At 43.6% G+C, this 15,419-nt stretch overlaps 1 protein-coding gene across 1 annotated transcript in view; it reads left to right on the top strand.

The window, feature by feature from the left end:
• The first annotated feature begins 10,369 nt into the window (after window positions 1-10,369).
• The window catches only part of Fndc7 (fibronectin type III domain containing 7), a 34,635-nt gene continuing 29,585 nt past the window's right edge, over window positions 10,370-15,419 (top strand). Inside the window, exons 1-2 of the mRNA XM_028879309.2 lie at window positions 10,370-10,519; window positions 11,002-11,020. Of these exons, the coding sequence (XP_028735142.1) occupies window positions 10,457-10,519; window positions 11,002-11,020 (82 nt within the window). The 5' untranslated portion in view covers window positions 10,370-10,456. The remainder of the gene's footprint in view (window positions 10,520-11,001; window positions 11,021-15,419) is intronic.

Raw genomic sequence — 15,419 nt, 5'->3', positions numbered from 1 at the left:
TGTGGTCCTGCCATGTCCAGAAGGCACTGCTATTCCAGTCTTCGCCAGCCTCTAGTTCTTATACTCGCTCTGCCCCTTCTGACATGACACTCCCCGAGCCTTGGGTGGGGATGTGTAATAGAGACGTCCCGTGTGTGCTGAGCACACTTCATACACCGATTCTCTTCACTTTGATTAGTTCTCGTTTCTGCATTAACCAGCACTCACTGGAAAGAGTCTTCTGTGATGAGGTCTGAAAGCTGCTCTAATCTACGGGCAGAGAGATAAGGGGCAGAAAAAGCCAAAATGAGTATACAGCATCCTCAATTTCAATCTTTCATTTCAGATGCTTGTCATTCTCTTCTAATATTCAGATACCCTCCAGATCTTGGTACCACTGCTGGGTGTATGTGTGTAGGTGTTGGTTATCAAACTCAGGACCTCACCCTTGCTGCATTAAGCACCACCGAGTTAAATCTTCAACTGGTTACTTCCAATGTTCCAAGTGTTACCCTATTGCACACTAATGCTTAGTCAGCCCATTTTTTGTTGTTATTGTTGTTGTTTTCCTACTGTTACTGTTGGTTTTGTTGTTTGAGACAATATCCATGTAGCTCAGTTTGGCCTTGAACTCACTAAATAGTTGAAGATGACCTTGAATTTCTGATCTTCATCCTTTTATCTTCTGACCCCTTCCTCCAGGTTTTATGCAGTGCTAGGGATCAGACATTCTGGGCAAGCACTCTATTAACTTAGCCACATCCCCAGCCCAGTAGGCTCACTCTTGTAGCTGACCCTGTTCCTTTACTGTCTAAATTTATGTACTTTCTACTTTGCCGAATCCCATTTCTGAAAATAGAATTCAAACAACTGGTAATTTTGGTAATTCAAAGCTATATACTATACATATACTATACAATTCATTTCTTTAAAAATCATTGTTTTTTGCTGGTGGCCATGTCAGAGGAGCAGCAGGTGGCAAGTGAAGTTCAAGGTGTCAGCCCACCAGGAGGAAACTCGCTGATGGGTCAATCTTGGATAGGCAAGCCCCGGAGATCCCAGACCCCGGAATGTTTTTTGCTTCTGCTGTGCCTTTACATGTTTGCTGCTGCCGTCTTTCTCTAGTATCTGGCATGGTGTGAATGGGTGTGGGGAGACCCCCACTACCTGTAATGTAGTATGTTTATCTCATGGAAACATCCTATTCTACTGGGCATTTTTTCCTGTGAATTACTATAAACATGATTTCTTCCTAAGCTGTACTATCTAAATGATAATAATAATGTAGTTTAAATAGAGTTTTGATGATAAAAATATAAATAAAGAAGTGTCACACTGCTACAATACATGAGTTTCTATTGAGGAACTGTATAGACTGTGGCTTAGGTTAATGATTAAGAAAAATAATTGAGTCCCAGTTAGCCCAGCTAGCTTAAATTCTTTTAACCTTAATGTTGGGAGATGTGTTCACAGGTTTCAGAGTGCATCACAGCTGAAACAAAGCTTTGAAAATAACAAAGTTAGACTAAGATGTTTTTGTCAAGTAACTTTGAAGTAAAAAACCCAAGAAGCCGGGCGGTGGTGGCGCACGCCTTTAATCCCAACACTCGGGAGGCAGAGGCAGGTAGATCTCTGTGAGTTCGAGGCCAGTCTGGGCTATAGAGTGAGTTCCAGGAAAGGTGCAAAGCTACACAGAGAAACCCTGTCTTGAAAAACAAAAACAAAAAACAAAAGAAGAAAGAAAGAAAGAAAGAAAGAAAGGAAGGAAGGAAGGAAGGAAGGAAGGAAGGAAGGAAGGAAGGAAGGAAGGAAGGAAGAAAGACCTAAGAGGATAATCTAAAGTTTTAGAAAGGCATATAGTTGAATGTGGAACTCTTTAAGGTCAGGGGACAAGAACAAAGCAGCCCAGTTATCATTAGCTGACATACCTTTCTTGCTAGGATTGTTTGATGACCAAAGGTGATGATTAATTCCTTGTACCCATTTCTGTCCTCAATCTCCTGATATAAGAAACTACTGATGAGTGGGTATGTACCCCAAAGATTTAAAGTAGAGCTGACTGATTCTTTTCCATATATAAAAGTTTAGATTTGTGATTCCTTTAAGGTTCTTTATAAGATTACCTTTCAAGATAACTATTAAAGTAATTGGCCCTTTCTTTATAACTGCAAAATTAAGCCTACCAGTAAAAGACCTGACTGAGAAGAATACCTTGCTTGCCCATTCAGTTAATCTATAAACAAGTTGCTTGGGTATGAATGTATGGAAATTATCTTGGGATAATTTGTTTTTGAACTGTAATACAGAAAATGTTTAATCATGCAAGGGATATGGAAAACATGCTGTTTTTTACTGTTCGTTTTTATTCACTTGAAAAACAGAATGTAACCACAGTGTAATTTTTTTATTACCTGAAAGATTTCGCTGGGGTATATAAGCTGTAAGGGAAAGAATAAAGACAGAGTTAAAATGGGCTAGAAGGAAAACATCAAGAATGAGAGAATTGGGAGGAGAACATGAAGAGAGTTAGGAGAAGAAAAACATCTAGAGAGACAGAAGGGACATTTCTGGACAGAGATTAAAAAAAAGAATATAGAACACAGAACGAAGAATACAGAAGAATAAAGAAGGAAACCATCAAGAGAATGTGTGTCTTTTTCCCTTCACCCCCTCAGAGAGAAAAGTCTTAGTACATGCTGACTTTGTGGATTCCCTTTGAGCCCTGCGTGGATGGAAGCTGTGCGTCCCCCCAAGGCAGTGAAAGTTTTCCAAGCCACAATTTCTCACTCTGTCCTAAACCTCCTGCTTTACTTCCTTTAAAACTAGCGTTCCTCAATTATTCTTATCATTCATTGTCCTTGGAAGTACCCCCCTAGGGTTTTAACAGTGCTTAGAAATTATTACAGATGTCTTGCTGGGGCTTGGATCTTTTTTGTCTTGTTTTAGTTTGATTTTTGAGACAGGGTCTCATATACCTTAGGCTGGCCTAAAACTTGCTGTGTAGCTGAGGCTGGCTTTGAACTCCTGATCCTCCCCCATCCACTCCTTTTCAAGTGCTGGAATTATAGCTGTGTGCCACTACACCCAGCATATCATTTAGATCTTAAAAAACCTCCCAGAGAACCCTGGGGTTTTGTCCCCAACTTGTGGTCTTTTAGGAAGTTATGAAACTTATAGATGGATGTTAAGTCATCAAGGGTGTGCCCATGAAGGGAACATCAGGACTTCCATCTTTTCTCATCAGTCTCTGCTTCTCGTCTGCCCCGAGGTGAGGGGCTTTCCTCCACCTGCCCTGTCTACCATACTGTTCTGTCTCTAGAGGTTCACCCAAAGGCAATGGGACAGAGACCATGGACTCAATCCTCTGAGAGCATATCAGAAATTATATCACAGTAATAGATAGCTGGCTGGCATGTGGCTCCATGCCTCTTCCTCCCTGTTCTTGCCATAGGTCTTTGTGTGTGTGTGTGTGTGTGTGTGTGTGTGTGTGTGTGTGTGTGTGTGTGTGTTGGGGGTAGGGGGAGACAATGTCTAGCCCAGGCTATCCAAAAACTCAAGATCTTCTTGTGTCTGTTTTCTGGGTGCTGGTCTCCAGGTCTGAACCACAGCCATCTATCGGCCTTTGGCTTTTTGTTTTGTGTATTTCTTTGTTTGGACTAGAATCTTACAGTGTAGCCCTAATTGTCCTAGAACTCACTATGTAGACCAGGCTAGCCCCTGAACTTGGAGGTGATTCTCTACCTTCTAACTGCTAGGATTCCAGGCATACACTCCCATACCTTCACATCATTCTTCCATGTGTTAATTTACTTGGCTGTTGGTCTTTGTGCTGCCAGCACTCTGCTACTCAATTGCACCCCGTCCTGCTGCTATAACGGGCAGTGGTTTCGATGTCTATCCAACAACCATCGCAAGACTCAGGCTCCTTGATCTCCAGTGCTCTCTTGGCCGCCACCTAATCTCAGTTGCACTGCGGTACCATCCCAGGACTAACTGTCCCTTATCAACAGCTAAAACCTGCCCCACCACTCCCGTTGGGACCTATCCCCTAACGGCCCGGGTCTCTGTGGAAGTTTCAAGCAAGTACACATTGTGTGTTCCTCTTCCTCCCACACTCGCGTGCCCCTGCTTCTCTCCCCACCCTCATCTCCTGTCGGTCCCCTTTGTTCCGCTAGGCCGTTCTGCTTCTTCTTTCACATCAACTATACACACAGGCTTGAGTTTTCAATACAAAATGCAGGAACCGTAAGTGAGGGGGAAAACAGGATGTCTATCTTTCCGAGGCCGGCTTAAAGTTCGCTTATTGTGGTTATATCCAGTTGATTCACAGCCTGCAAAAACCCATAACGTCACTTTTCTTTATGGCTGAAAAAAAAATCCCATTGTCCACATAGACCACGCTTCCTTCATCCGTTCCTCCGTTTTTTGGACACGCGGGTTGGTTCTACAGTTTAGCTATTGCGAAACCAGCTCCACTAAACACTGATGTGTGGGTTCTCTCTGACATGCTGACTTGGAGTCCTTTGGCTGACCACCAACTTCTGTATCTCCTACTTATTCTCTCTAATATCCCATCTAACACATACCTGATTGCCTGGGTCTTCCAGTCTATTGCCCTGCCAGCTTTTTATTCTCCATGGTAGCCCCACCTCTGCCTTCATCGCAGTGAGTGAGTGCAAGCCTCGTTTCCTTGTTTGTCTCCCTTAGTCTCCGCTGCCCACTGTCATAAATCACTTCCTGGCAAACATCTTTGACTCCTCGCTGATGCCTTTTCTAGCATGTCTCTTCCTAGTTACTTAGTGATACCCAGAGGCAAATTAAACACAGCTCTCAGTCTACTCTGAGGCTGTAGGCAATTGACTGAAAACAAGACAATAATGCTGACTGGTGTTATATCATTAAGTACCAAATCAGTTGTAACCTGTCAACAAAGAGGCAGGAAAAGTACATCTGGACAGAGAATATGATGGGAGAATAGGGTTTAATCCTTCAGGATGCAGTGTTGTACCCTAAGGCAGTGAGCACGATTTGGTGCTGAATCCCAAACAGGTTAAGCAAATGGGCCTTGAACCAAGGATGGATGCAGAATTGGCCTTTTTGACCATCGCTCCCAGAATTTGAGCTTCCCACCTCTGGAATTCTGGATATGCATGCACTTAGGTTGCATCTCTTGCAATACCCCCAGCCCTGGTGGATGACATGGTGTGTTACCCGGTTACCCGGAATCCCTCACCGAGCTGTCCTGGATTCAGGCAAGGGACACTGCTAATCTTTCTCTTTCTTTCTTTCTTTCTTTCTTTCTTTCTTTCTTTCTTTCTTTCTTTCTTTCTTTCTTTCTTTCTTTCTTTCTTTCTTTCTTTCTTCCTTCCTTCCTTCCTTCCTTCCTTCCTTCCTTTCTTTCTTTCTTCCTTCTTTCCTTCCTTCCTTTCCTTCTTTCTTTTTGTTTTTTGTTTTGTTTTTTATTTTTGTTTTTCGAAACAAAGTTTCTCTGTGTAGTTTTGGTGCCTGTCCTGGATCTCACTCTGTAGACCAGGCTGGCTTCAAACTCACAGAGATCCGCCTGGCTCTGCCTCCCAAGTGCTGGGATTAAAGGCGTGCACCACCACCGAAGCCTGGCACTGCTTATCTTCCATGCATCAGTCACTGAATGCGTTTGTGGGTGTGCATGTGGCTTTGAATAAGGAAATCAGTTAACAGCAGGTCAGAGAAAGACTGCCAAAGCTCATAGCCACGAATACTCCCAGTCACTGAGTGCCCACACCAAGTGTCCTAACCAAGCCCTTGTCCTCCCAGAATTCTTCCTGAATTTGTATAAACTAGCACTATATCCTTCAGTCCTGGCCCATTACTCTGGTCAATTTTTCCTTTTAATGGTTTGCACACAGGGTACATTTTATCAGCATAGCTGTTGATTTTTATCTTCCTCTGCTAAAGCGTGTGCTCAATGAGAGCAGGGCTGCCATTCCCTTAGGTCTCTAGCCTGGTATCCAGAACAGTTCTTGGTGTGGAGTAGTTCCTCCACATGTATTTATTGACCACACAGTTGAAACTACCTCGATTCCTAGTCATCAGCTCATGGCAGGGTTAGCAGCAGGAGCTTGGGATGTTGCAGTTGGACAGGCTTTGCTTTGAGACAGGTCTCATGTGGTTGACCTTAAATTCACTATGTAGCCAAAGGTGATCTTGAGTAGTTAGTTGTTCTTCCTACCCTCATTTCCCAAGTACTGGGAGTATAGGGTGTACCACCATGCCTAGCTAGACTGATCTTTTTACATGTCTTTTTTTTTTTAAGTGTGTGTGGTTGTGTGGTGGTGGTGGTAGTTGTGGTGGTGGTGGTGGTGGTGTGTGTGTGTGTATAAGTCCCATGGCGAGCATGTGGAGGTCAGAGGACAACCTGGAGGCATCAGTCCTTCTACTATGTAGATTCTGAGATTGAACTCAGGTCCTCAGGCTTGAGAAGAGCCCGTACCCTACTCCGGCATCTTGCTAGCCCCAAACTTATTTTATTTAGGTAAAACTGACTGTGATAGTTAATATTGATTGTCGGCTTGACCGGATCTAGAATCACCTGGAACACAAGCTCCCTGATACCTGAGGGGTTTTCCAGATTCGCTTCATTCACACCAGAAGGCCCACCTAGCTGTGAGCAACGCCACCCCAGGGGCTGCAGTCCTGGACTGAATAAAAAGGAGACCGTGAGACGCACACCAGCCTCCATTATTCTCTGCTTCCTGACCGTGGACACGTGACAAGCTGCTTCAAGCTCTGTCCCCAGGATGTCCCCACCATGATGGACTGTACCCAGAACTGTGAGCCAGAGTAAGCGCTTTCTCCCTTAAGTTGCTTTAGTCCATTTTGTTGTTGTTGTTGTTGTTGTTGTTGTTGTTGTTGGTGGTGGTGGTGGTGGTGTGTGTGTGTGTGTATAATCACAGCAACAGGAAAAGTAACGAATGCAGTACATTTCTGTTTGAAAGTTACCCGTGAAGCATAAACAATGTTTGACACGTGTGCATAACCTATGAACCATCAGCACCCTTCAGATGATGAGCAAAGCCTCCACCCCTGAGGGGCCTCCTCTGCTTCGTCCTTCCTTCTTCCTACCCTTCATGTTTCTAGGCAACCATTGATTTGCTTTCTGTTTTTAGAATAGTTTGCATGTTTTACAGAAATTTACCTAAGTGTATAAAGCCAGCCAGCTACCTTCTTTTCCGTTCTTTCTTCATCTCCCTTCTTTCTCTCTCTCTCTCTCCAGTCCTTTTTCTTGGTTTCTTTCATTCAGTTGTTTATAAAGTACTTTCCTCTTTGAAGTCAGGTTCTCATGTAGCCCAGGCTGGCCTCCAGCTAACCACGTAGCTGTGGATGGCCTTCCATTCATACATAATCCTCTTGCCTGCACTTCTTTTGTTTTATTTATGTATTTAGTAGTAGTAGTTGTTGTTGTTGTGTATGTGTGTGTAAGAAGACACCTCAGGTCTCTAGGTTTACACAGGCTTTACCCACTGAACCATCCTGCCAGCCTCCTGCCTGTACCTCTTGAGTGCTGGGATTACAGATGTGCAGCACAGCAACTGGTCTCACTCTTTACTTTATTTTGTGTGTATACGTGTTTGCCTCCATGTATGTCTGTGCACCGTGCGCATACCTGTCACTTTGGGAGGCCACGAGAGCGTTAGAGGCCCTGGAACTGGAGCTGCAGGTGATTGGGAGCTGACCTGTGAGTGCAAGCTGTCTCTCCAGCCCCTCGTTCTTGTCTTCCTGAAATATTCCATGTGCTCACCATGTGTCTTGGTTGGTGAACATTTGATTTGCTTATAGCTTAAGGGTTACGGAAAACGATAGTACTGGGGCTGGAGAGATGGCTCAGTGGTTAAGGGCACTGGCTGCTCTCCTAAAGGACCTGGGTTTGATTCCCAACAAGGCAGCTCAAAGTTGTCTGTAACTTCAGTCCTTCAGTCCCAGGAGCTCTGTCGCCCTCTTTGGGGCTCTGCCATCACTGCACACACGTATGTACTTGCATGCAGCCAAAACATCCACACACATAAAATAAAAAGGAAGGTTAACATACATTTTAAAGATAAATAAAAAACAATGCTATTCTGAATATTTGTGTATGTTTTGTATGAAGATACGCTTTCCTTTTTTGGCAGGGGGGGGGCCGGGGGGGAGGTAAACATCTAGGAGTGAAATGCTACACTACCTCCAGGTTGGCTCAAAATCACAATCCTCCTGCCTCAGCTTCCTGAATATTAGGATCACAGGCATGAATCACCACATCCAACTGATATTGTTCAACTTTTTTTTTTTTTTTTGGTTTTGGTTTTTTTGAGACAGGGTTTCTCTGTGTAGCTTTGCGCCATTCCTGGGACTCACTTGGTAGCCCAGGCTGGCCTCGAACTCACAGAGATCCACCTGGCTCTGCCTCCCAAGTGCTGGGATTAAAGGCTTGCGCCACCACCGCCCGGCATGTTCAACTTTTTAAGAAACAGTCAAATTGTTTTCCAAGGTGGCCAAACCATTTCACATGCCTACCAATATAAGTGTTGCCGTGACTTTTTCCTGGGGAGATGAACAAATATTACAAACACAGTTCACCCCAGGTGAAGTAGATAAACAATTCCACCCAAGTCTAGCTTGATGAAGCAATGCTTTTAATTGGGGTTACTTACAAAACTGTGGGTTAAGGACTACTTAAAGGTGCCGGGTGGCAGTAGCATATGCCTTTAATCTCAGCACTCAGGAGGCAGAGGCAGATGGATCTCTGTGAGTTTGAGGCCAGCCTGGACTACAGAGCGAGTTCCAGGAAAGGCGCAAAGCTACGCAGAGAAACCCTGTGTCAGAAAGAAAAAAAAAAAAAAAGAAATACAAATTGTAAAGACTTAAAAATGCATAAATAAATGGACTCAGCCTGAGAAACATAGTAGGATTGACTGACTTCTCCCCAAATTATTAATCCATTAGTAAAAGTAGACTCAAAACCTAAAAATATATCAGAAATGAGAAACTGTGTAGAAGAAAATATTTATGACCTTGAGTTAGGTAAAGATTTTCTTTTTTAAAAAGTGTGTGTGTGTGTGTGTATGTGTGTGTATGTGTGTGTATGTGCGCGTGTGCATGCACGTATACATATGCACAGGTGTGTGAATTATTCTCAAAACCCAGTAAGAGAACAATTGAGGGCTGTCGAGATGGCTCAGCAGTTAGAGGTACTTGCCGCTAAGCCTGGCAGCCAGAGTTGGATCTCTAGAACCCATGTAAAGGTGAAAGAAGAAAATCAACTCAATTTGTATTTGCCTCCAGGTGTGTCTTTGTTCCACATGTGAACCTGGTGCCCACAGAGACCAGAAAAGGGCAAACAATGCCCTGAGATCAGAGTTATAGGTGGTTGTGAGCTACCATGTGGTTGCTGGTAATTGGACCTGGATCCTTTGCAAGAGCAGCCAGTTCTGATTGTTTGTTTTTCAAGACAGGGTTTCTCTGTGTAGCTTTGTGCCTTTCCTGGAACTCACTCTGTAGCCTAGGCTGGCCTCGAACTCACAGAGATCTACCTGCCTCTGCCTCCCGAGTGCTGGGATGAAAGGTGTGCGCCACCACTGCCAGGCTGACCCATCTCTCCAGACCCAAGTCTTCTTTGTTTGTTTTAAGACAGTGTCTCACACAGTCCAGGCTGGCCTCGCACTCACCATGCCACTAAGGATGTCAGATGTCTTTCTCTAGCAGGTGGAGCTAACCTGACCCCTCTGGGACCACAAGCCAAAACCAACCTTCTCTCTCTTAAATTGGTTATTCGGGTCTTTTGGCCACAACGGCAAAAAGCTGACTAAAATACACAAAGTCTAGATAATACATAAGCATCAACTAAAGGCGAAAATAAGACAGGAATCCCCAAGTTTAAAATCATTCTACCTTATCAATAGTTTTCTGTACAGCTTTGTAAATTTTTTGTTGTTGTTGTTGTTGTTTTGTTTTGTTTTGTTTTTTGTTTTTTTCTGGAGCTGAGGTCCAAACCCAGGGCCTTGCGCTTGCTAGGCATGCGCTCTACCACTGAGCTAAATCCCCAACCCCTGTTTTTGTTTTTTTTGAGACAGGGTTCTGATTGTCCTAGAACTCACAATGTAGACCAGGCTGGCCTTGAACTCACAGAGATCTGCCTACCTGTGTCTCCCAAGTGCTGGGATTAAAGGTCTACTATGCCAGGAGTAAAATTTATTAAAAGGTTACAGGAGCTTCTTTGGCCTGCCTGGCGTGGCTTTCTCCGACTCTTTTTTTTTTTTTTTTTCAGTCTTTGCAGTACCTGTTCCTGCCAGTCCCCAGTGTCCCTCATTACAGGTAAGCACTGCGCCAAAGGAGAGGCGACTTCCAGAGTCTGTTCCCAGCCCTGCACTCTGCGACCTTCGCCTTCGGTGCTGTGCTGTGACCCTGGGAGCCAAAGAGGACCCAGATCACCGGTTTGTGCTATGTGAGTACTTCGTCTAACAGGATGGCTGGAAGACCCAAGAAGTCTTTGTCTGTGATAGGATTCACTCTCCTCTGTCTGACCACGGTGAGTCTGCCTTTCCAATCAACTACAACTAGTTAGGGGGAAAAGATACCCATCTTTCTCTCTTTATGAAGGGCTGAGGAGTAGGGAAATGTAACTAGAAATACCTTAAAATCATACTAAGATGGTATGTTTTTGTGTTTGAGATGTACTAAGGAAGGGAGACAAGAATATCATCATGTTTCAAGAACAAAGACTTCTGGGGAAAGAAAATCTGTCAACAGCTTCTGACTCAGTTCAACAGGCAGATTCAAGACGAAAATGAAATAGTAACACAATCTGATAGTGCCCAGGCTCGGAGTCATTTTCAGTGTTGCTTTATGATAAATAAATGAGTTGAACAGAAAAGCACTCACAAGAACGGAAAGCTACTCACTGTGCACAGAAACATCGTGATTATTGTGTTCTGGTTGATGTGTTGGTTTTGTTTCCCCAAATGCTGTTTTTTTCCTTATTCTTCTAACTTTCTAAATTTTCCTTTTCAGGTTATTTCATCCAAAACAGGTAACAATTTCTGACATGCAAGTTTTCCCTTCTTATATTTGATTTTAACTCCCACTGTTGATTGCTCTACTCTCGTCTATAAAGACTATCATAGAGGGCGGGTATCAACATTTGCTGAGCATGCACCCTGGGGGCTAACACCACTCTAAAAGGTGCTGGAGAGCGCATAATTGGTAAGGTCTTCCTAGAGAGAACTATAATACAGCACCACGTTTCCCATCCAGTTAGCTGTGGACAAACTACCACAGTGATCATCAGTCCAGTCAAAAAGTAAAATCGCATCACAATGATCTACCTATATAATGTTCCTACTTGTCTTCTGAGACATTAGAAAACAAACAAACACAAACAAACAGAAATGCTACATTACACTTTCGAGATTCTCTACGAAGAAAAAACACAAACAAAAAACTTTGTTTCAGGTGTGGTGGTGCACACCTATAGTCCCAGAACTTGGAAGCCAGAGGTGGGAGGGTAAAGGTTGCCTTTGGCTACATAAAAATTGTGGGGCAAGTCTGGGGTGCAGGAGATCCTGTCTCAAAAAAGCAAACCAGAGGGGGGGAGGGAGAAGAAGGGAGGGAGGGAGGGAGGGAGGAGAGAGAGAGAGAGAGAGAGAGAGAGAGAGAGAGAGAGAGAGAGAGCTTTGTACATCTAGCCTTATCTTGAGATCAATCCAGTAATATAATGATTCAGAACTGAAAAGAAATTTCCTTATTTAAAAAAGATTTCAATCAACATTTTTTTCTTGAATAAATGACTGGAGGCCACAGTAATTTTTTTAGAAATACTTTCTGCTTCATACATCTATAAATCTAAGTCCACAGGATAGCAATTTATGTTGAATAGGTTTTAAATTATCGGCAAAAAAAACCCATAAAAATCAGCTCTCTTAGAGATAAACTCTCATAGTGATTCAACACACACTGGAACAGTTTTTATTGTTTTGCCAACATCATAAAAAAATGTAGAATTAGGAAATTTTACATTGAATATATGGCTACATTTTAATGTTTCATAAAACCAATACATATACAGTGTAGTTTTTGTTTTGTTTTGTTTTCCAGACAGGGTTTCTTTGTGTAGTCTTGGCTGTCCTGGAACTCACTCTGTAGACCAGGCTGGCCTCGAACTCAGAGATCTGCCTCCCTCTGCCTCCTGAGTGCTGTGATTAAAGGCGTGTGCCACCACATCCAGCTATTTAGTTGGCTTTTAAAACTAACTTTCTGCTTTATTCTTACTCATTATATTATTATTTGAAAAATTTTAAAATTTGTTTATGTGTATGGGTGTGTTGTTTGCATGTGTGTCCATGTACTACACACATACATGGTGCCCAAAGAAGCCTGAAGAGGATATTGGATCCTCTGGGACTGGAGTTACAGATAGCTGTGAACCACCATGTGGTTGCTGGGGGTTGAGCCTGGGTCCTCTGGAAGAGCAGCCAGTACTCTTAACCACTGAGACACCTCTCCAGCCCATCATCATTATATTACTCTTGAGAGACTTCATGATTGTCCAGGAAGCTATGAGAAAGACTGATTAACCACATTCCTAACGATTTTTTAATTTTTTTACTATTGGTTTTATTTATTTCATTTGAGATGAGTCCCTATGTTGACCAGCCTGGCTTTGATTTCCCAGGCTTATGCAATCCTGCCTCAGTCACCTAAGGAGCAGGCACCGCATGCACACACTACTCTGCTTGGTTGATAAGTGATTAAAAAAATAAAGAGCGGCCCTTTGTGTAGCAAAATCAGACTTCATTGTGTCTTACAAAATCCTGGTAAACCCAGGACTCATTGAGATCTTCAGATGGTCTCCTTTTAGTCACAACATGATCCATCCCATTGGAGAGAAATCAGGAGGGCTAGATTTGATGCCAGTGATGCTGTTAACGAATTCATCTTGGCTTTTCAATAGATGAACTGTATCTGATTTGTACTGTGGAAAAGGCTCCATCGTGCATGTGTGCACTTCTCTTTGGGCTTTGGCATTGCCACTGATCTGTGTCTGGGCTTTGAGGACTTTGAGCTGATTTAGATTCTCTGAGTTGGTCAAACTCACAGATGCTGAAAATCAAAGGGTTTCATTTTGGATGCATCAGTGTGGTTATATGCACATCTAGGGAATAAAGTCTTCCCTTTCATCAGCCCAAGGAGTGCCTGACACTTGACACCCCTACTTCTCAGTTCTCTCTCTCTCTCTCTCTCTCTCTCTCTCTCTCTCTCTCTCTCTCTCTCTCTCTCAGATTGAGAGAGTGGGGCAGATAGGATTTATAATTTCTTATCATTCTTCCCCAGATTTTAATAATGATAAAATAACAATATTAAAGCTGCTCCTGGTGGTGCACACCTTTAATCCCAGCACTCGGGAGGCAGAGGTAGGTAGATTTCTGAGTGGAGGCTATCTGGTCTACAGAGCAAGTTCCAGGACAGCAACAGCCAGGGCTACACAGAGAAACCCTGTCTCGAAAACCAAAAAAAAGAAAAGAGAAAGAGAGAAAACAAACAAAAAGCAAAGGAAAACAAACAAAACAAAAACTCCATGTGTTGCACAAATCCTAAATGGTCTTATGATAAAAACCTGGAGCCAGATATTTGGGTAAATGCTGAAAGATCAGAGAGACAAAGGAACAAGCCACAGCTACTTCTTACCTCGCCAACTCCACGAATCTTTTGACTGAATATCTCTGAGTTCTCAGCCAAAAGGCTCTCTAATTTCTGAGGATGTTTTTCAGGATACTGTGAATGTGTAGCTCTGATTTGGTTGATAAATAAAATGCTGATTGTCCAGTAGCCAGGCAGGAAGTATAGTATAGGTGGGATAAACAGAGAGGAGAATTCTGGGAAGTGGAAGGCTGAGTCAGGAGATGCTGCCAGATGTTGCCACCATGAGAAGCAAGATGTAAAGATACTGGTAAGTCACGAGCTGCGTGGCAAGGTATAGATTTATAGAAATGGGTTAATTTAAGATGTAAGATCTAGCTAGCAAGAAGCCTGAGCCATGAGGCCATATAGTTTTAATTAATATAAGCCTCTGTGTGTTTACTTGGGTCCAAGTGACTGCAGGACTGGTGGGTGAGAGAGATTTGTCACCGGCCAGGTGGGACACAGGAAAACTTCAACTACACTAGTTCCTGTCTCCTCAACCTTACATGCCTTTCTCCACCCAGCCATTTCACTTCCTATCTCAGTCTTCCTAATGCTGGGATTAATGGTGTGTGTGCTTCCCAAATACTGGGATTAAAGGTGTGTGCCACCACTGCCTGGCTCTGTTTCTCTTCTAGGCTGGATCAATCTCATGTAGCCCAGTGTGGCCTTGAACTCACAGAGATCCAGACAGATCTCTGCCTCCCGAACGCTAGGATTAAGGTGTGTGCCACCACTGCCTAGCCTCTGTGTTTAATCTAGTGGCTGGCTCTGTTCTCTGATCTTCAGGCAAATTTTATTATAGTACAACAAAATATCACCACACCCATGTTATTACTAAATGATAATACTATAATTTAATCATCCTTTAGCTTGGGGGTGGTAAGCTCAGTTACAGAAGCATGCTTAGCACGTGTGAGAACTTTCGCTCAGTCTCTAGCACCACGGGTGGAGGGGGACAAAGCTTAGCCCTGTCAAGCAGAATCTCCAAGCCTCTTATTAATAGATGCTACCTGGTCTCAGAGGAGAAACAGTGCCAATAGATGTGTCTGCTTCCTTGGAATCAGCTTTATCCCTCTCAGTTATCCCTTCCCAGGCTCTATCTTCTCCCCAAAGCCCTGCATTTATTTTACTTTATGACAAGGTCTTATGTCCCTCAGGCTGGCCTAAAACTCCCGGTGCAGTCAAGGATGACCTTGAACTTGTGATCTCCTTCCTCCTAAGTACTAGGATTATAGGCCCCCACTGGGATTATGAGGTGCTGGGGATGGAATCAAAGCTTTGTGCATGCTAGGCAAGAATTCTACCAACTGAGCCACACCCCCCAGCCTCTCAAGAGCGGCTTTGCTTCTTCAGTTCTTGGAAGGTCTGTTGAAACCTGTCATGGCACCATTTGTCTCCCAGTCCATCCCTCTCACGGAAAAAAATGTCCTCAAAGTCTGGTCCCACCTGGTCTCGTTCTGCCACACCAGGACTCCTTTGCACTACAGCAGAGGGTCCCACTTGCTCCTTACATCAGGCTCACCGGCTCTGATACACTCAAACGCTCCCATCCAGAGCATCTGCCCATGCCATTCCCCCATGAACACTGGGATGCGGCGTCTTATCTTCTAGAGCAGCGGCTCTCAACCTGAAGGCTGCAGCCCCTTTTGGGGGCATCGAATGACTCACAGGAGTTGCCTAAGACCTTCAGAAAACACAGATATTTACATTATGATTCATAACAATAGCATAATTATTGTTATGAAGTA

Source organism: Peromyscus leucopus, chromosome 6, assembly GCF_004664715.2.
Source record: "Peromyscus leucopus breed LL Stock chromosome 6, UCI_PerLeu_2.1, whole genome shotgun sequence".
Classification (NCBI taxonomy): Eukaryota; Metazoa; Chordata; class Mammalia; order Rodentia; family Cricetidae; genus Peromyscus; species Peromyscus leucopus.
The sequence above is the reverse complement of the archived record's forward strand: the minus strand, read 5'-3'. Positions and strand labels throughout refer to the sequence as shown.